The 20,301-nt window shown below is 52.9% G+C and overlaps 1 protein-coding gene across 4 annotated transcripts in view; it reads left to right on the top strand.

The window, feature by feature from the left end:
- Positions 1 to 20,301, top strand: part of SIK3 (SIK family kinase 3) — an 84,271-nt gene that overhangs the window by 61,200 nt on the left and 2,770 nt on the right. The window contains exons 7-23 of one of the 4 annotated variants that reach the window (XM_080567643.1): positions 394 to 512; positions 863 to 973; positions 1,132 to 1,275; positions 1,547 to 1,624; positions 1,741 to 1,850; positions 2,786 to 2,939; positions 3,440 to 3,595; positions 4,196 to 4,266; positions 7,936 to 8,079; positions 11,178 to 11,328; positions 12,096 to 12,221; positions 12,528 to 12,613; positions 13,320 to 13,429; positions 13,947 to 14,304; positions 14,924 to 15,813; positions 19,166 to 19,329; positions 20,098 to 20,230. In XM_080567643.1, coding sequence (XP_080423769.1) covers positions 394 to 512; positions 863 to 973; positions 1,132 to 1,275; positions 1,547 to 1,624; positions 1,741 to 1,850; positions 2,786 to 2,939; positions 3,440 to 3,595; positions 4,196 to 4,266; positions 7,936 to 8,079; positions 11,178 to 11,328; positions 12,096 to 12,221; positions 12,528 to 12,613; positions 13,320 to 13,429; positions 13,947 to 14,304; positions 14,924 to 15,813; positions 19,166 to 19,329; positions 20,098 to 20,230 — 3,105 coding nt within the window. Of the gene's footprint in view, positions 1 to 393; positions 513 to 862; positions 974 to 1,131; positions 1,276 to 1,543; positions 1,625 to 1,740; positions 1,851 to 2,785; positions 2,940 to 3,439; positions 3,596 to 4,195; positions 4,267 to 7,935; positions 8,080 to 11,177; positions 11,329 to 12,095; positions 12,222 to 12,527; positions 12,614 to 13,319; positions 13,430 to 13,946; positions 14,305 to 14,923; positions 15,814 to 19,165; positions 19,330 to 20,097; positions 20,231 to 20,301 lie in introns of all 4 variants that reach the window. The other 3 variants (XM_080567642.1, XM_080567645.1, XM_080567644.1) reach the window with 3 other exon arrangements.

Raw genomic sequence — 20,301 nt, 5'->3', positions numbered from 1 at the left:
TTGAGGTGTCTTGAGAGAGACTTTCATTCCTGTGTCATCCGATTTAGATCAGTGCTTAGCCAGAGGGCTGTGGGTATTCAGTGTCAAATGTGGCCCCATTAACTTTGAGCATCAGCCTTTGGTTCTGTCTGGAAGGGGCCGTGTTCCTTGTCCCAACGGTTGCCTGCAGGTAGCATCAAATGTCTGCAGCAAGTGGCGCACTGAGGACTGAACGGGTACGAAGTGCAGGAGGAGAAGCGGTATTTTTGTTGTGTATGACTTCCTACAGAAAAGCATGTTCTTCTGAAAGAAAGACTTGGCCTTTTTTTTCCTTTTGCCCTTGCAGCACAAGGCTGTCGCCTGCGGAAGTTGTGCCCCTCGCTGCGAGTTACTCACAGCTCTGTTCTCTTGCAGAATGTGAACATCTGATCCGCCACATGCTGGTCTTGGACCCAAGTAAGCGGCTCTCAATGGAGCAGATCTGCAAACACAAGTGGATGAAGCTTGGAGAGGCTGATGCAGAGTTTGACAGGGTGAGAAGCTGAAGCGAGCTGGTGTGCGAATGGGGTTTGCTTAGTGCATATAGGACTGCAAATAGACTCTGGGCAAGTAGTGCCACAGAGTGTGTTTCAGCTGCTTGGGAACTCTTGTTCCAAGTGCCGGCGTACTGCCTTTCTGCTTTGTGTCCCCTTTGTCTTGCTTTCCACATCAGCCTTCAGCTCTGTATGCTTTTATATTTTCTTCCCCCTTTGAATTACTGTACCGTCAGCCTTCAAAGCTCATGGCAGCTTGCAGCCTGGTGAATTGGTGCTGTAGAGCATTGTGACTCATCCGTGTGCCTTTGGGAACGTAAGCACTGAAGTCTGCGTCTGTGCTCTTGCAGCTGATAGCAGAGTGTCAGCACCTGAAGACTGAGAGGCAGATGGAGCCACTGAACGAGGATGTGCTGCTAGCAATGGCAGAAATGGGGCTGGACAAGGAACGCACAATTCAGGTAACACCACAGCCGGTAGTTCTGTGCTGCCTCTTCTGGTCGGAGAGCAAATGTCTGTGCTGTTTATCATGTCTGGTAACTGAGCAACTTCAGCGCAGTATGTAGCTTATTTCATTGCTTGACAGAAAGCGATTGACCACTTTCTCCTTTTCTTTTAGTCATTGAGAGCTGATGCTTATGATCACTACAGTGCAATCTACAGCTTGCTGTGCGACCGTCTGAAGAGACACAAGAATCTGCGCATTGCACCATCTCCAAGTATACCACGGACCATGACCTTCCCCACCTCTGCTAACATCCAGGTATGTCCTGCTTGTATAACGTTCTTCTAGCCCTAGAAGGCTGGCCTTCTAAACCTTACCTGCTAAACCTGAACTTCCTTGTAAGCATCCTCGTTCTGACGAGTGTCAAAATCTTCCTCGTCTGAGATCTTTTTGTATACTTAGGGTGCCATAATCTCTCTGTTCCCAAGTGGTTAGGTCTGATCTTTGGTGTTAATCTAGTGGTGTTTGTAAAGGAGTTGTAAGAGATGCTACCTTCATGTCTTCTGATCTTGATCCCTCTGCTCAGCAGACAGAGCAGGCAGGCAATACCATGAGCATCAATGTGCCACAAGTCCAGCTCATCAATCCTGAAAACCAAATTGTGGAGGTGAGGTGCTCCCCTTGATGACCCCTGCAAGTTCTTTTCCCAGGCTTGCACTGAAGCCTTTTGATTGATTGACCCTCACGTTATGTTTCAACATCTCCAATATTTTTTCTGCCCAGACTGATGGAACAATGAACTTGGACAGCGATGAAGGGGAAGAGCCATCACCTGAAGCTCTGGTCCGTTACCTCTCGATGAGAAGGCACACGGTTGGAGTAGCTGACCCACGGTTAGTACTGGGCTCTACCTCCTTGATGGAGGATTAAGGGCATTCTTCCTACTTGTAAACCCTTTCTTAGCTAGACTTTGGGGCTATTTATTTTTAGGTTTCTGTGATCTCTTATTAACAGTGAGTGCGCCTGTAGTAAAGGTTTACTCCTAGAATGTGACTTTGGTCCTTCTGAGATGTCACAGATTTATTCATGTGTTACGTTGGCAGATCAGAGGTTACTGCCTTAAGGGAAATTCTAGGCTCTGTTGTATTACAAGAGTTGATACCTTTCAGGTTGGCAGTGGTCTCCAGTTTACCAGGCTGAGAGTTACACCTTACAATATGCCCGTTGATTCCAGACCTCAGCTTTACTCTAGCCAGACCAGGTGGTGATGAATGCATGTATCTGTATCGTAGCTGGTATCAAACCTTTGGTTTTCTGCTCCTACTGTGAGTGGCTTGGAGTTACTCCTGCAAACTCAGTTTTTGCTAGATGGGGAAAGAAATGCAAGGTGTCTCTTCAGCCATAGTGTCTTTTTAAGTGTATGAAACATTAAAAATATCCTAGTCCCATTGAACAACTTGGTTAGCATTTGAGCTGAGGATGAGATTCTTCTCTTCTTGCTGATTAGCTCTGTGTAAGCTTATAGCTGTGTTGACTGTTGTGCAAGCCAATTTTTCGCCTAAGCTGCACTGCTGTCATGTCCTAGCTGAAGTCTTTGTGATAAGTGCTTTCAAGGTTAATACGAAGAGCAAGTGCTGGAAAAAGCTCAACCTGGAGGGGAAAAAAAAAAAAGGATAAATGAAAACTGAAAAGTGCCCTGGCTACTTTCTGTGACCACTTTCCAGTGGAGTAAAAAGCTTTTTTGTGAAGGGAAGCTGAGCGTGCTGAGCCCATGGGTGTTCCCTTTGCATCATTGCTAAGTCACCTGTCTGTAAATATGATTGTGCAGGACGGAAGTCATGGAAGATCTGCAGAAGCTCCTGCCTGGCTTCCCTCGTGTCACTCCTCAGGCTCCGTTCCTGCAGGTGACCCCGAACGTGAACTTCATGCACAACGTGCTGCCCAGGCAGAACCTGCAGCCCACGGGTCAGCTGGAGTACAAGGTACTGCCTGCTGCGTGTGCTCCCTGCTGCGCTCTGTGCCGCACCAACTCACGTGTGGTTGTGCATTTGTGCTCACGCTTGCTTTCTCACTCTATCTGCCAATTCCTTGGACTCTGTAAGCTTCAAGAATTACACTCTTGCTGCTGCTTGAGGTATGATTCTAGTTAGTTACTTAAACTACGAATGAAAGGCGACAGGAATGTGAAATTGAATGGGCTGGGGAGAGATAGGGCTGCTCCCTGGCTTTGGAGCTGCAGGTGGCAGCCTGCCTGGTAACTAAAGAAGAGTGCTGGGAAGCAGGGAGTTAAACGCTACTTTTCCACTGACACTGCTTCTCGCTGCCCCACTTCAGCTTGGAGATGTTGGTGATGATTTCTCATTTCTCCTGAAGCCCGGAAGACTTGTCTTCTTTCGTCCTAACGTCCCAGTCGTTGGCCTTAAGCCAGGGTTCTAGAAGCATCTGGTACTGGGTTGGTAACTGCACTGTATGTGCTTCCCAGGAGCAGTCCCTGCTGCAGCCCCCCACCCTGCAGCTGCTGAATGGCATGGGCCCTCTGGGGCGGAGAGCGTCAGATGGCGGAGCTAACATCCAGTTACACGCACAGCAACTGCTGAAACGTCCTCGAGGTCCATCTCCACTTGTCACTATGACGCCAGTAAGTAGCCAAAGGAAAGAGCAGAATTGGTGGTGCGTTTAAAAATACGTTCTCCTGGAGGCAGAGATAACGGCCTCCAGGTCACAGCAGACCAAGCAGTAGGCTCAGGCTGTAGCGCTCTGTGGAAGCGCAGCAGTGGCAGTGCCTGCTTGCTTCCAAAAGGCTCCCTGCCTCCGGAGCGGTGGGGGGCTCTGTCCCCACATAGGAGAGTTTCTGTGGTGTCCTGTAGCCAGAAGCTGGGATGATTTTCCTCGTTGGAATTGACGGAGGATTTGTGAACTTCTTACTACAGTTGTTTTTCTGCTCTTTTGCTGTTAGAAAATTAAAATGTCAGACTTGGGTGTTAGCGCACAATCTGTCTTCCTTGTTGCATCTACATCAATGAATTTTCCTGGTAGCACCAGAAGCAGCAGCCTTGCTCAGGCAGTAGTGTATGGGGAAAGGAAGGTGGGAAGGGGCTCTTGGCTGAGTGCCCTTGGTGCTGCAGAGGGGCTGGCACATCTTTCTGCAAAAGCCTGTTTGGGAAGGTCAGGTGGCTGCTGTGCGGATGGGAGCACGCTGGCTGCCTTCTGGAGCCCACGGCTTCTCTTCTCTCCGCAGGCTGTCCCAGCTGTCACTCCTGTGGATGAGGAGAGCTCCGACGGGGAGCCAGATCAGGAAGCTGTGCAGAGGTAACCCCCAGTCTGCTAACATTTGCCCTTATTACCCTCAAAGAGGCTCACCCTGTGGTGTTCCGCTGGCTGCTGAATTAAAACACGAGCAACCTCATTACAGGCAACAGTGTTGATTACAGCAAAGGCTTAACACTTCTCTTGTTCTTGTGGGTGTTGATTACTGTAGGCAATTACTCCTCTGATGCTACTAGGTGCTTACAAAACTGGATTTCCCCTGAAATTCTGTAAGCTATTTAAGCAGTATGTTCTCTAGAAACTCTGAAACTGCTAAATTCCTTTGCTTAGTGTGCACCAGCATGCAATCCACACTAACCTGCAAAATGAGTGCTAAGTGATTCACCCCTCCCTGCTGAGTGATGGAGGTAGGAAGGGCTCATCTGTGGCCTTGGGTGTAAATGCAGCTTTTGTATCAAGACGTGCAGTAAACATCCAACTCTGATGCCTTAAACAAAGTGAGCTTGCTGGAAATGTAGGTACCTCTGGGCTTCTAATTTTAGCAGTAGGCCTTAAAACAGTCTGCTCCAATAAGAGAAGGATTGTTAGACATCAGGCTGGAAACTTCTATTCCTTGTCTGCTCCAGACACATACTGGGAAGTGGGTAGAATGTGCTTGTACTCTCTCAATCCATGAAAACACTAACCATGTCCTTGCTAACATTTTCTCAGTAGCTTTTGTGTAGTTCCTTCTGTCCTAACCAGCTGGTGCACTATGTGTTGGGTTTGGTTATGGAGTGCTCCTGTTTCTTACCTCAAACTTGAAAAGTTTTCTGGATTTCCCCGAGTTTGTACAGGCCATTACCTCAAGTAAGACAACATTTTTTCAGGGGCTATGCTTGGGAGAAGGATTCAGATGAGGGGTTGGTTGCAGGCACAGAAGCTCTGGGGTGGGTAGAGCTCATATCCCAGAGCCTTTGCCAGCTCTTGTCATTTCAGTGCTTCAGAGCACGGGGATTTGAACAGTGGGTGTGTGCAGTGACGGATTGTGCAGAATGTGTGCTGATACTCCTTTTGCCTACCAGAGCTCAGAAGGAAGTCAAGGCTGGTCCATGGGAAAGAACGTGCTTCCAACCCTGCCTTAGAATTGACGCAGCCCTTCAGCAGAACACATCTTGTATTTTCTGCATAGCCTTGTACTCTAGTTCTTTGCCATCCTCATCTTTGTGCTCACTCTGTGTTTTCCAGCTTCATGAGCTGCAGTTCATCCACTTGCCCCCGGCAACATGATGACAGAAATAAGGCCAAGTCGTATTTTTGAGCAGGTGAAGAGCACGCACCTCCAGACAGTGCAGGCTGTGGTCGGTTACCATTCAGCTGCTGTACCCTAACTGCGCACTGTCCTCCCTAGCAGGGCTCGGGAACAAAGATTCTCTGTGCTGGCAGCTGTACACAGATGTGCCACCGAGGTAGCTGTTTACAGGCCTCAAAATTGCAACTTTTATCTCCACTGACAACATCTCACACGGTAGACAGTCTTTCTGGAAGTTCAGATCAGATAAATGAGCCTGATTCTTGGCAACTTGGCAAGGTGGCACCTGGACATCTTACCTGGCCAGATTTTCACTTCTCCTATTCTAAAAGCTCAGGTTTCACTTAAGTCTTGTTTAAGAACTAGCTCAGTTGGAAAGATATCAAAACCCACGTGCAGTATTTTGTAGGGTGCAAGCTGCGGAGGTGTTCAGATCCCTCTGAAGGGCAGTCTCCTTAGCCCTGCAGGTCACTTCACTATTCTCAGCAGTGCTGTCCTCTCAGACCACACATTCTTCCACCAGATGGCCCAGCAAAAGCCCCGTCCAGGTTGTGTGTTAACTTGCTCTCCACCCCCTTATGTTGCAACCCATAACTAGTCATCAGAGGAGAAGGGTAAATAGCAATAACATCAGGGAGGGATGCAAATATTTAGCTTCTCAGAACAGCGCTCTGAACACTCTGTATGCAGCCACCAGCGAATAATTTTTGCCCTTCTTAATCTGACCTTGAAAGCAGCGTGTATTCTTTTCTCTGCTCCAGGGAACAGCCACATCTCCTTTGAGCTTTGGGAAACTTTCTTCCACCCGAAACACTGTTAGAGCTCATGATTGGATTGTTCCCTGGAGGTCTGAAATAAAATGATCTTAGCAAACCACAACTGTAAAGCTCTTTGGGAAACTTTCCCTGTCTGCATCAAATGATTCTTAAACAGCTAATGGCACAGACTTTGGCAAGTTACCACGATGCTAAGCGCTCCTCCTCCTGTTAACTTGCTACCTTCTGCTTCCGTGGCGGTAGTAGCTGGCAGAAGCTGATTTTGGAGGAGACAACTTTTATGCTTTCTGTTCTTCTCTGCTTTACAAGGTGAAGGCGCGGCTGCAAGGAGGCTTAGCAGGGTTAAAAAACGGTGAGAATCCACTCTTAGTATCCCTTGTGTCACTGGCCCAGCGATCTTTGCCACAGTTACCACAGCTGCCGCGTTGCTCCTGGCTCAGCAGCAGGAACAGCTGGGTTCATAAGCGGGCGTTCGTCCCGCCTGTCCTTGAGCGGGCAGTGTGCTGCCCAGGCGCTTGGCACCAGGGCACCCTGCGTAGGTGCTTCACCCCTTATCTTTTCTGGCCCCGTGCCCCTAGCTCTCCGAGCATCGTTGCCACCAGTCCCTGCGAGCTCAGGCAGGCGCTGTCAGGGCTGCGCAGCGTTCCTCACATCCTTACCGAAGCGGAGGCTCTGGGTTGCGCTCTGCGTGCTCCCCGCTCCTAGAGGGGCTGGAGAGGAGCTGCAGGATTTTCATTCCAGTGCAGGGGGCACCTCAGCTTACACTACCGATTCCGGGCTCTGGTGCAAGAGGCAAGCCCAGGGTTTTCACCGAGGGCTGTGGCCCGGAGAAGGAACTGTCTCGCTGCTCAGCTTCCCTCGCTGCTCTTCCCCTGCTCATCGCTGGGCGATTTCTGCTCCACGGGGAGCGGAGCAGGGCCTAGATGGCGCCCTGCGACCGGGCTGGGCACCAGGCCTCGCTCGGCCGTGCACTTTGTCATGCTCCTGAGGCAGCCGAGCCTCTACTCACCCTTAATCCCCGGTGGGGTGTCCCTTACGCGCCCTTCCCGTGCTGTGCTGAGCTGGCCTCTGCTCGAGCGCTGGGCCCAGGGTGTGACAGGTCAGGTCTGAAGTGCAAAGGGCGGCCTGCAAGGGGGTGCTGAGCAGCAGCTCTGCTCTGCGCCCCTTCCCCGGCCATGTCTTGCGAGGTTTCTCATGACCAGTCTCTTGGCTCCATGAAAAGACTTCCCTGAGGCTCGGTAGGGCCTTGAGAAGGAGGCAGGCCTGTTGTAGTGGAGTGAATCCACGCTGACAGCAGCTGGTCATTTTGGTATTCCCAAAGGAATAACCAGCATTCCCCTCGAGCTGAGATGCGGCTTTCCTGCTGGGAAAGGCAAGCGGCTGCTCTCTCCCTCTGAGGCTGGTGTTAGCGCACAAGCAGCTGAAGCTGCAGGTGTCCCCTGAGCACTGCAGGCCTGGCGATCTGACAGGCATGGGCAGTGTGTCTGCGGCGTGCTTCTCCCTGGGCGTCACGCAGCTCCCAGCCGGTCCTGAGCACTGCAGCAAGCGCTCTTCCTTCACGTTTCCTCTGGATTATCTAACACTCCCTGTTTTTGGAGTATCATCACATCAGTCTCTTATAAAATGTGCTCCTGCTTGTTGCAGATACTTGGCAAATAGGTCAAAAAGGCACACTCTGGCAATGACCAACCCTACAGCTGAAATCCCTCCAGACTTGCAGAGGCAGCTAGGACAGCAGTCCTTCCGACCCCGGGCTTGGGCTCCACACCTGGTACCCGATCAGCACCGGTGAGTAGTGGCACCGGCCGTTCGGGCAGCTTTGCGCCAGGAAACCTGCTCGGATGTCACCGGGAACGGAGCTCTGAGGACATCCTGCTTGGCAGGGAGGGGCGAGGAGGAGGAAGAAGTACCAGGAGCAGGCCCCAGGGCAGATGTCTGACCACCCTGGGGACGTTGGAGTTCTGCCCTGGCACAGGCTCCATGCCCGCAGATGCGGGCAGTGCCGGGGCAGCAATCAGCTGGCTCTTCCCCTCCAGCCCCGTGTTTGTGGCTGGAGATGACTTGCCAGAAGGGCTGCCATCACTGAAGGGGATGGGAGTAAACTATTCATGTTAGAGGAGAGCTTTTCTCTGTTGTGTTGGTAGGTGTCAAGGTAGCTGTAGGTAGCAGGTTTTCTATGGAATATTTTAGAGTCAGATGCAGGGGCAGGACTGCACCAAAAATCGTCTATGCCAGGGCTTAAAAACCTCACTGTTCTGCACCAGAGTTGTGTGTTTAGACTGCAAAGTCTCTTTGCAAAGCTCCTGGAGAGCCATTTTATTTCTGATCTGCAACCCCTGATGGGAATGATGTGGGGAAAAGAACCTTGGGAGGGAATAAAAATCACAATAGAAAGGAGGGAACTGCTGCAGATTGTATCTTAACGCACTCAGAATGTTTGGGTGGGTCATTCCTGATTGAGAGGTGTTAATTTGACACAGGGTGCTTGGCACAGCAGCAAACCGGAGACACTAATGCCACAGAGAGAGCTTAAAACACGCACTCTGAACCTCTCGGTGCCAGCTGCAGACTGCAGTTTGCTGCCCGTTAGTCTCCCTGTTGAAAAAGCAAGTTGCCTACCAGGCTGGATTTGTGCTCACGCTAAATCCTTCAGCCAGCTCACACTGGCAAGCTTGACAAAGCGCTTTTTATTGTAGCCAGATACCTGCTGAGCTGAGCACTGATGTAATCAGCAGAGACAGGTGAACTCTGAGCAGACTGAGGCAGAGTCAGTGCCACGCTGGAACTCCAGACAACCAAGATAAGCACCTCCGTGCGCTGAAGTTACTCCCCCAGAGCTGCTTGGGGGATGGAAAGAGCGGGAGGGGGGGAAAGGTTTCTAGGGTCACAGAAAAGCTTGATAGGAAGAGAAGTGCAGCTTGCAAAACAGCCAGAATATGCTGTGTCCTACTTTAAGGATTGCTTCAAATCGTGAAGGTAAGCTGGGTCACTCACGCGTTGCAGGAACTGGTTTTTGTTTTGCTTTAACAAATTGTTGAAACGCGCTTACCCAGTCAATACGTTGGTATCACCTCTGCCTCTTGGCTTTGGAGTCCTGAGGCTGGTTGCATCATGAACAGGGTGGCATCTGTTCATTCCACCCTCAGTGTCGTAACATGCTCTAAGCCTGCCTCCCATTTCGCCTGAGAAATACGGAAACTTCATCTGACCACGGCCCAAAGCGACTCCCCCAGTCGTGTCTGAGACACACAGCACAGAAACCATTAGCAGTCTTGTCATCACATAAATAGACCTTGGCTATTGAACAGCTGGTGGGGCTTATTTTAGCACTTAACATATTTTAAGCCATCTTCTTTATACATAGCACCAGTTTTGGTCATGACGACTTAGGATCTGGAAGCAGAATGGAAGTACAGTAGGCAGCATTGATCTGCCTTGGCCGTGTGTGTTTGGGAACCTCGGTGTAATTTTTATCTGTAGCTTCTGCTTTCCACTGATAGAACAAAAGATCAAACGGATTAGGATAATGGATGGGATAGCATCAGAAGGCAGTGGCACAGCTCTGTCCTTGGAACAAAGTCGTGTGTAATCTATAGAAACGAAGTGTGTCCTGCTCAGCCAGGCCAAGTGACAGGAACTGAGCCCAGCGTGCTGGCAGTGTTCCGGCATCGGTCACCTTCTGACAAGGGAAGCCTCTCCAGGAGAAATCATTGTTCTTCTTGGAACAGGCTTCAGCAAGGAGCCAGTACCCACAGCAGCTACGACACTGACTCGTCTGCAGTCGCACACACCAGGATCGCACCAGTCTGCAGGCAGAGGAGCTCCTCTTGGGTCCAGGGCCAGGCTGTGGAAGTGCTGGAAGGAGCACGTCTCCCTGACCTCGCAGATGGGCTTCGGTCGGAGCCCCTACCACTAAACATGGATTACTTTTGTAGAATGAATTTGCACAGAAACCATTAGGGCAGGCGGAGAAACTTGCCTGTTTGTCAGAGGGCACATTTTTACACATGTGGGAAGTTAACCTTGTTAATGATAATACAGGTTTCACCTTGATAGCAGGGCAGGAGCTTAGTGCTCGACTCTGATAAGGGGGAGCCCCAGCTGTGGAAGAAATGAGCTCCCGAAAAAATCCTATTCTGGCTCCCTCTTATGGCGAAGAAGAAATCTCACGGTGAAGAGAAGGCGTGTGTAGTTTCTTGGCACAGTCGACGCTGGCTGTGTCTGCTCTTCAAGGTGCCCATTCTGACTGCACAGGGCCAAGCAACCAGGACTCTGCGAGTGAAGTGACAGCTTGGCTGATGCTTTAGGAAGACTTTGCCTACTGTGCAGAGTTTTATGGTCTTGCCCTCTTTTTGAATTCAGTGCATCTCTGAGCATGGATGCCAGCCCCCCTTCCTCCTCAGTGGCCGTGGAACACGTCAGGCTGGGAGCAGGAGAAACCTCCCTTCTCCACGTGCCTCTTCTGTTGTCCACAAGCATCAGTAGTCCCTGAGAGGTAGTCAGGGACCTCGTGAGCTGGAAAGCTCCAGAAGTGACTACCGAAGAGGTGAATTTACGTGTTTAGGATGCTGAATAGCTTCTCTAAACTTTCTATCTCTAAGGGATGGATGTATTTGGGTAGACGAGTTGCTGCCCATCTCCGATCTGGTTGGTGGTTGAACCATGTCCAACCTCTAAGACACATTTATCTGCCCAGGCACTGAGGATACTCGGTAATCCCGTTTCCTGTTCACGGTGATGATAGCACATTATTTCTTAATCTAAAACATGATTTATTCTGGATGAGTGGGCAGGTAGAACTTGGCGTGGCTGCTGTAAATTAAATGTCTCTACCGGAGCTTGTTTTTTAAATCTGGCATCACTAACCCACTTCCCCATGTGTTCAGTTCTATTTACAAGGACTCCAATACTCTGCACCTCCCCACTGAACGCTTCTCCCCGGTTCGGCGCTTCTCTGATGGTGCTGCCAGCATCCAGGCTTTCAAAGCCCACCTGGAGAAGATGGGCAATAACAGCAGCATCAAACAGCTTCAGCAGGTAAAAGAGGGGCGTGGAGGACCTCCAAAGAGCATCTGCAAGGGTTTCTTATTGTCGCAGACTTCAGGAAGCAACAGGTGAAGTCTTTACAGCCAATGGCTGTGGACATGCAGTGGCCTTCCAGCTGAGGAGCTTCCTCCTCCTGTATGTCTGCAGGAACCCTGCCGAATGTCCTCTAAATGTGCTGTCAGCTGCAGTCTGTGAACCTTGGGGGCTTCCACCCCACTCTTTCTGGGGGGAAATAATGCAGGTGCTGTGCCCATACGTGGGCTGTTCTGCCAGCCCTTGTGGTCCCATCAGCACTGCCAGACTGCCGCTGCTGCTCTCCCACATTTCCTATGGCAGCAAAGTTTTGGGGCTGTTCCAGGGTGTCTGGGCAAAGGGCAGTTCCTACACCTTGAGCTTGGAGTATGTTGTATTGTATTCCTTCTGCAGCCAGTGTATGTCTTATCAGTGGCTTCAGTGGGATTTGGCACTGGGACAGGACTTTCACCTTGAAACACAGGAGAAATATGAGATGCTCTTTTCACCTTTAAGCTATCATTATAAAAGCTTTGTGCTTGCATTTCTGAGGGAAGGCAATGGTGCTGGTTTGGTCTCGTGCAGTTTCTCTGTTATCTAAGGCTTGAGCTAGCCATGTTATTACACACCCGATTCTGTCAAATGGATCAGGTTTTCTTTACTGGATTTTTCAGATAGGTAGAGAACAGACTGCCTTGTTGCCATGCACAAAAAGTCACTTGGAGGCTGTGTTGCATTTGTTGCAGGAGTGTGAGCAGCTTCAGAAGATGTATGGTGGGCACATGGATGAGAGGACACTGGAGAAGACGCAGCAGCAGCACATGTTGTACCAGCAGGAGCAGCACCATCAGATTCTTCATCAGCAGATTCAGGTACTAGAGCCTGGACCAGACCTTCTGATGTCCTAACTGGGTTTCCTGCATGGCTGCAGATAAATACTGAGCTGGTCCCTGTGGGACTGAGGAGGGTAGATGGCTCAGCTTGCTGTAGTAAGAAGCAAGCCTGAAGGAGTTCAGCAGCGATGTTTACTCAGCTGCTGTGATAGCTAAAACTGCAGTCAGGAATCAAGTGTTTGGAGAACATGGATATGTCCTACTTCACCAAGCAGCGTTTCCTAAATGTATTTCTTGCTCCATTATTGATCACAAACACTTCTCGTTTTCTGGTGCCTGGTTCAGGACTGTATCCGGCCACCTCAGCCGTCTCCACCCTTGCAAGCTCAATGTGAAAACCAGCCGGCTCTGCTCACTCACCAGCTTCAGAGGTAAAGAAATGGCTTTAGTAAAGCTCCGGGGGATAGGATTTACTCTACCTCAAGCCCAGGGGTGAGCTAGCACACTTAGAGGCCAGGGCCAGGCTGGAAGCGTGTAAAATTAGAATGGCAGAGCCAGTTCCCAGGTGAATGTGCGAGGTCCTGTTTGCTGGATTCTGTCTGAAGGACCTCTGGAAGTAGAGAAATGTGATTCAAAGGCACAAAACTGCTTTGAACAAGTGATTGACAGCTCTGCCTTTTGGCCAGCTTGAAAACATTACCTTCAGTGAGCCAGTTCCTATCATGCTTTCTACTCGGAGCTGCTTCTGGGCTTCTCAGTCCTCTTCAGGCTATCTGTTAGGTAACAGTCCTTGTCTGCATCGTCCCGGCTTGTGGATGAGGCAGGCAGAATTCTGGGGAAGGAGAAAGGAAGGCTTTCTCACAGGCCAGAGTGACTCAGGAAGAGAGCTTGCGGTGTCCTTGTCCCCGGGGTTTTTGTTCTAGCCACTGGGTTATGCTCACTACCTCTGTGACTTAGGCAAGTTAGATGGCTTCCAAAATAGAAGGCAAGCTGCAGAGAGCTCGGGATCCCAAACACGGGCTTTGTGGTGTTTATTTAAAACAACAGAGATGTAGCATTTGGCGTCAGTTCTCTCAGTTGAAAAGGCATCTTAATGAGGAGCACGCATGATGAAAAGGCACTTGTTTCCCTGCGTAGGTTACGGATTCAGCCATCCAGCCCGCCCCCGAACCACCCTAATAACCATCTCTTCAGGCAACCAAACAGTAGCCCACCTCCTGTGAGCAGCAGTGTGCTCCAGCCCCACGGTAAGCACCGACGGTTTACTGAGCCATCTGCACTCCTCGGGGCGGGCCACTTGGCAGAACCGTATGGTCTTAGCAAAGCTCCGGGGAAAACAGTGCGTGTGGGTGCTGGGGGCTTTGGTCCCTCTGCGTTCGAGTCCTTGCGGTTTGCTGATGATGTAAAAGATTCTCCATCTGGCAGCAAGGGCTGGTGTTATCAAGAGCTCGCAAGGATCTGCCAGCTGGAATGTGTTGATGCGTTTCTTGTCATGAGATCCTTACTTATCGCTCCTGGGGGTGGGGAGGAAGGGCTGATATTCTTGGGTTTATGCAAATCACTGTCAACTCTGCTTTGTTTCCCTTTCTGTGCGAGGGCCTCTAGCCGTGACTTTTGCACCCGGGTGCAGTGTGACAGGATTCAGGAGCAGCTCTCCCCTCACCACCTGCAGACATGTGCTGGGGCTCTCAGCACGTCCCAAAGAGCAGCAGCTCCTCTCTCCTGAGCCTTGCTGCAGGTGCTGAGAGTCTCTGTTCCTCGTAGGTGCAGCCTCCCAGTCCCAGTTCCAAGGGATGCCGTCCCACAACACGATCTTCCCGCAGTCTGGTAACTGTTCCCCCCCCCCAAACATGGGGCTGACGTGCCTGGGCCTGCAGCAGCAGTCACAGCCTCAGCAGGTCACCATCCAAGTGCAGGAGCCCGGTGACATGGTCAGCAACAACCTCCTGCAAGGCGCCTCGGTGGCCGGGCAGGGCATGTCCTCCCACGCGCGGGGCATGTCCATCAGCCCCAGCGCCAACCAGATGCAGATGCAGCACCGTGCGAACCTGATGGCCTCCCTCACCTACGGCCACAGGCAGCTGTCCAAGCAGCTCAGCGCCGACAGCGCCGAGTCGCACAGGTAAGGCCGCCGGACGCCCTGCACCGCTCCCCCGAGCTGGGGGGGGAGCAGCGGTGGGGATGGGTGTCAGGCAGAGCTGCTGTCCGTCACATGGAGATGGGGCTTCTTCAGCAGCCCCGGGCTGTGCTGCACTCGTTCCGGGGATGAAGCTGTCTCCCTGCCACCAGCAGCAGTTCCTCACCCAGGGTGGGGGCTCAGGGAACCTGCGAGGCTGCACTGCCTTGTGGCTTGGGAAGCACCTCCTGCCCGGGGTGGCTGCCGCTGCCTCCTGCCAGGGGCCTGTTGGCTAGTAAGTGAAAAGCTAAGCAGGGGGTGCTTTTGCATAAAACATTTCCCCCCCCCCCCCCAAATCATGTTTTCCTCTCGGTACAGTCAGGGTTCCTGCTTCCCTCGCACTTAGCAGCTCTGGACAGGGCTCCACCACCTCATGCTTCAGCTCTCCCTGATGGGTCGCTTGGGTGACTGTGGTCACTCTGCCATTGGAGTAGCTGTCGCCTCCCTGCTCTCACGTGGGCGCAGCAGATCAAGTGGGCCCTGTGCACGGCAGGACCACAGAAAACAGCCTTGTTCAGCTGGAGCTGCCGCAGTACAGTCACTTGTTCTGTTTTCTTCCTTGCAGTCTGAACGTGAACAGGTATTCCCCTGCCAACTACGACCAGGTGCACTTACACCCCCACCTGTTCCCGGAGCAGCCTCGTGTGTCCCCCAGTAACTACAGCCCATCGGGAGGAGTTGGGTTTCCTCCGGCTCAGCAAGCTCTGAAAGTCCCGCAGCTTGACCAGTATCCCAATTTCCCTCAAAATGCACATCAGCAACAGCAGCACTACACTGCATCGGCACTACAGCAAGCACTGTTGTCCCCGACACCTCCCGATTACAGCCGACACCAGCAGGTACCGCACATCCTCCAGGGACTACTTTCTCCCCGGCACTCGCTCACGGGGCACACGGACATGCGGCTGCCCCAGGCAGAATTTGCACAGCTCATCAAACGGCGGCAGCAGCAGCAGCAGCAACAGCAGCAGCAGCAGCAAGAGTTTCAAGAGTTGTTCAGGCATATGAGTCAAGGGGATGCTGGGAACATGGGCACCAGCATGGGACAGAGCCTGTCGGAGCGTCAGTCGTTGTCTTTGCCTTACCAGAGTGCTGACACGTACCATCCGCAGAACAGCCCCCAGCATCTCTTAAAAATCAGGGCGCAAGAATGTATCCAGCAGGTACCTGCATCCGTGCCACCGCACGGATACGTACACCAGCCAGCTCTGTTCCACTCGGAGAGCATGGAGGAGGACTGTGCGTGCGAGGGCGCCAGGGACAGCTTTCCAGACAGTAAGAATTCAAACACATTGACCAAAGGTTGCCACGAGACCCCTCTGCTTGTAAATGCAGGAGGGCACGGGGACCCAGAATCTTTGCTAGGAACTGCTAATCACGCGCAGGAGCTGGGGACACATCAATACAGACATCAGCCCGCTGCTGGATTCAGTAGGAATAAGGTGCCCAGCAGAGGTAAGGCTTAGTGCTGCTCGCATGGATGAAATGCTTTTCCATGTTGGCCGCGTATTGCTCGTGTTTCTGCCAGAGCACACCATCCCTACCCAGTACAGCAAGGATTTCGTGACATATTTTGCATAGCACAGAATTACCTAGATTCTTTCTGGCTTCTGTGGCCATAAGTAAGTTGCAGGCATAGTCTCTCTAATAAACAATGTTAAATAAGAAGGGAACTTGACCAGATTCTTCTCTTTGGAATTTGACCTACTTCTGCAGGCAGATAAAGGCCAGGTCTCAGGATACCAAAGAGATAGGTCTCCAAAGAGATGCTGTGATCTGCTGACTCCTTTATTCTCGGTGATGTTCCCCACCCTGTGTAAACAAGTGCCCAGAAGTTAAGTTACTGGTATAGCAGTAACTGCAGTGGGGCGTATTCCTTCTGAGCAGACCCCTGAGTCCAGGCACTGCTAAAGCTTCCATAAACAAGCTCCCTAAGAACTGTGATAAATGACTTGCTGCTAAATCTGCCTTGCACCAACTGCTCCGGCCCGTCGGGAAGCAGCAGCAGCAGCAGCAAGGCTCGCTTGAGCTGGAGGGGATGATGCCGAAGAAAGTTAGTTTAAACTTGCCATTAGTGTGTGAAGACCTTCCCTGCTAGTTGTGCCCTTGCTCCTTGGTGGCTGCATTGGCAGAGATGTGCTGTAAGAGAAAACCCTGCCTGAGCTGCAATTACAGGCCTTTTCTGTAGGAAAAACAAAATCCTACCCCTTAGCTCAAAGGGCTTTGAAGGTTGGCTTTCCAGGCCGAGCGGGGTGGATCGGCATTCACTGCAGGACTGAGTTGTGCTGGGCTGAAGCCATCAGCTCGCCCTTGGCACGGAGAGCCCTATTGCAGAGGAGCAGTGTCCTGGGCACAGGAGGCAGCGTTTTGTTTGGGGACACAGCATGGGTTTGTTGGGAAAGTACTGGGTTGGAACAGAGCGGCTCCGAGGGCAGCGCGGGCATGCCAAGCCGTGGCCCTCAGCCTGGGGGCAGGGGCGTGGGGGCGAGGCACGGTGCTTCTGAAGCCTTCTGAAATTGTGTTACCGGGGTGTTTTCTCAGTCCTCGGTTTCCCTGCGGTGCTTGAAGCGCAGAAGGGAAGAATCGCCCCAGGTTAAGCGGAGGTTGGAAGCTCGGCAGTGTGTTTTGGACCCAATCTTGAGTTTACATCATAATATCGTAAGGCTGAAACGTGTGAAATGAGAGGGGTTAGTGAAGTCAGAGCTAAATTTCTGCCCCGGTACTGATGGTGCTAAAACGGGTTACACAAGGGAAAAGGACTTTAGACTACAAGACTTTGTAAATGAGTAAAAGCAAGTAAATGTTTACAAATAGTGTTGTGTAAGCACTTCTGACAGGGGCTGTTTGGAGGGCTCATGTAGTAAACCATGCTCGGAGACGCAGCTGCTCAGAGCGCCTTCCTCCGGGCTCCCATAACCCACTTGGAATCCGGCCTGTGCTGCTTCGGCTCCCAGCGGAGTGGGCATCCGAGCGGCCTGGGCACACTTACCTACACTGAAATCCTATAAATCTCCCTGTAAGCACCCATAATGGTGTCACTCACTGGTGCGTGGTACAGCTCTGGGGTTACCGAGTGCCGTGCACGGGTGCTGACGGACGGGAGATGCCCGCCCCCTGCGTCAGCCGGAGGTGGTGGGTGGGGGTCGTGCCCGTTTCAACCAAACCTGCACTCAGGATGTGACCCAGCTGCATCTGAGCAGCTCTGCCGGGCCTGCTGAGTCTCCTGCCGTGGGAACCCTGCCTTCCCCCGCGCCGCAGGAGCCAGGCTGGCGGCGGTGGCCCCGCGCGGTGCCAGCGTCACATGCTGCGGGGACACAAAGCCCGCCTGGCCCGGGGGGGTGAGGAGAAAAGGCTTTCTGGCTGCGGGCTCAGCCTGCTGGAACGGCACTGGGGCGAGGAAAGGAGCCCGAATTCAGGGCTCCCCACCTCTGCTGCCTGAGCGGCGGTGTCCCCAGAGGTGCTGCTGCACCCAGAGGTGCTGCTGGGACCGCCGGTGTGCGGCTGTCGTGGGTTGGGGCCCCGTTTGGCCACAGAGCCTGGCCGAGGGGCCTTCCCCTGTTCCCTCCGGCTGGTGCCAGGGCTCGCTGCCGGGCCCAGCCTGGTTTATGGAGGAGCAGCAGCGGGCTGCTGGCGCCTGCCTGCCCGCGCGGCCGTTCCCACAGTTGGAAGAGCGGCCCGAGCGGTGCGTGGGTGGCACGGCTCTGCCAGCTCGGTGTTAGCTCATGTTTTCCTTCTCGTGTTTTCCGGGAAGGCTGACCGTTAACCAAGCTTAACCCCCCGGTTGTGCAAAGGAGAGGAGGCCGGCTGCGTCCCTGGCTGCTGGACGTGGTGCTGGCAGCCCCGTGTGTCTGCGCGCAGGGAGGGATGCTGGAGCGGGCGAGCTGGCGTGGCCGCGTGCCTGGGAGCAGCGCAGAGAGCCCGGGTGGCAGAGCTCGGTTGTGACCAAGTCTGGTCCGGACTTTGGTAATTTTAGGGACGAGTCTCTCCGGAGAGAGCACTTCTCTCATCTCCCAGCCAGGAAGTGTCTTGCAGGGATCGCTTCCTGCTGAGTAAGGCCTGTAAAACCCAGTGACTCTTCGGGAACCTACCTGCGGGGTGTCACTTCGGGGCAGCTCCCCAGTGCTCGTGGCCACGTCTGCATGTTTGTGCTCTGCAGGACTCCTCACCAAGAGAGAACTGTTTACATGCATCAGAGCCAACGATAGGCCTCTCCATACCTCAGGACTTTATTCAAAACATCATGTACTTGATGACGATAGGTTTTGCTTGATAGGAATGTAGCCTTTACCCTCGGTCATAAGAGCTTGCGGTGCAGATGGACTTTGCCAGGCAGAACACTCTTGTACTCCTACAGCCAGATTGTAGGAGGGCAGGGAGAAGTCATCTGATAAAAGCTAGTATCCTGGCAACTCTTCCAGCCAGATATGTTGCATACAATTGCCAAGGGGCCCTGCTAGAACGTCCTGTGTTGGAGGCTTGGGAGACCCTTCTCCCTCTTCTCTTGTGTAATACGGGCAATGCACGGAGCAGGGTGCAGGACGTGCTCGGGTCCAAGGGGGAGGAAGCTTGGGCATGCTGTGCGACGGAGGGAGAGGTCTGCCTGCCTGCCATCTCGGGGAGATGCTGCACCACGTGCGTGGGAGCAGCCAGCGGTTCTGTCCCACCTGGCAGGCAGCGCGCTGCTCTGCAGCGGTGTTTGTTCCTGCTGTCAGGGCACAGACCCGCAGCCTCACAGCGTCACGTGTCACCGAGAGCTGCCAGTGCCTTGTAATAACCTGCCCTTTTTCTGTCTTGTCTGGTTTTCAAGAGTCTATCGTAGGGAACTGTATGGACAGGAGCTCCCCCGGCCAAGCGATGCAGGTGCCTGACCACAACGGACTGGGCTACCCTGCGCGACCCGCGGCCGGCGAGCACCCGCGGCCCAGGACCCTGCAGAGACATCACACCATCCAGAACAGCGATGACGCCTACGTAAGTCGGAAGAGGCCTGTGCCCAGCAGATGTAGAGACAGCGCGGAGTCCCCTCGACGTGTGTGCATTATGGACGAGGGGTCACGTAGGAAGGACGGCACCCTGCTCCGCGGGGCTGCTAAGAACGAATTGCTGTTGAGATGCCCCAGTCAGCACATCAGTTTGCTAATACCGAAAACATTTTAGCGGAGACCAACATGGGAAGTACTGCTTTGCTCGTGTGTTGCCTGATTTGCCCCAGAGCTGGCTGCCGTAGCTATGGCACCTCTTCTTTTTCCCCCAAGGCGTTTCTGGTGAAGCCATTTGGGCTGCCCCAGGCTTGGCTCTGGCTGCGGAGGATTACAGGAGCCCAAAGCCCAGCTTTCAGTTCTGCAGTGCTGCTAAATGACCTGGCTGTTACAGCCCAGACCTTGACCAGGAACAAAGAGCAGCTGCTCTGCTTCCCATGTTTTGTATCCCTGAGAACAGTCATACTCGCATCTTGGCGTGTTCCTTGGCACAGTTTCCTCCTGCTACGAGGGAGAAGGGCTCTTCCCTCATTAGTCACATGCAGGTCTGGGGCGCAGTCCGATCGTCCCGTCCGTTCCCAGGTGTTGAGGTGGCATCAGCCACACCTCTGCTGTCCCCAGTGTCTGCTTTTTACTTCTTCCTAGAAGCCATCACTGAAGGCTTGCAGAAGCTCCCTGGGCAGCCTGTTGGGGATAGCAGGGGGCGCAGCAGGTGACTGGTTCTGATCCCCCTTTGACCTGTGCACTGGTGTCTCCGCAGGTGCAGTTAGATAACTTGCCTGGAATGAGTTTAATGGCAGGAAAAGCACTCAGCTCTGCTCGGATGTCTGATGCCGTCCTCAGCCAGTCGTCGCTCATGGCCAGCCAGCAGCTGCGGGACAGGGAGAGCGAGGGTAAGGACGTGGCCGAGCTGCAGAGACATGGAGGCCGTGGGACCCCGCGCAGGGCGTGGGTCAGGAACTGA

This window comes from Anser brachyrhynchus, assembly GCF_964034855.1.
Source record: "Anser brachyrhynchus genome assembly, chromosome: 25".
Lineage (NCBI taxonomy): Eukaryota > Metazoa > Chordata > Aves > Anseriformes > Anatidae > Anser > Anser brachyrhynchus.
Note: the sequence above shows the minus strand (reverse complement) of the source record. Positions and strands in the feature narration are given on the sequence as shown.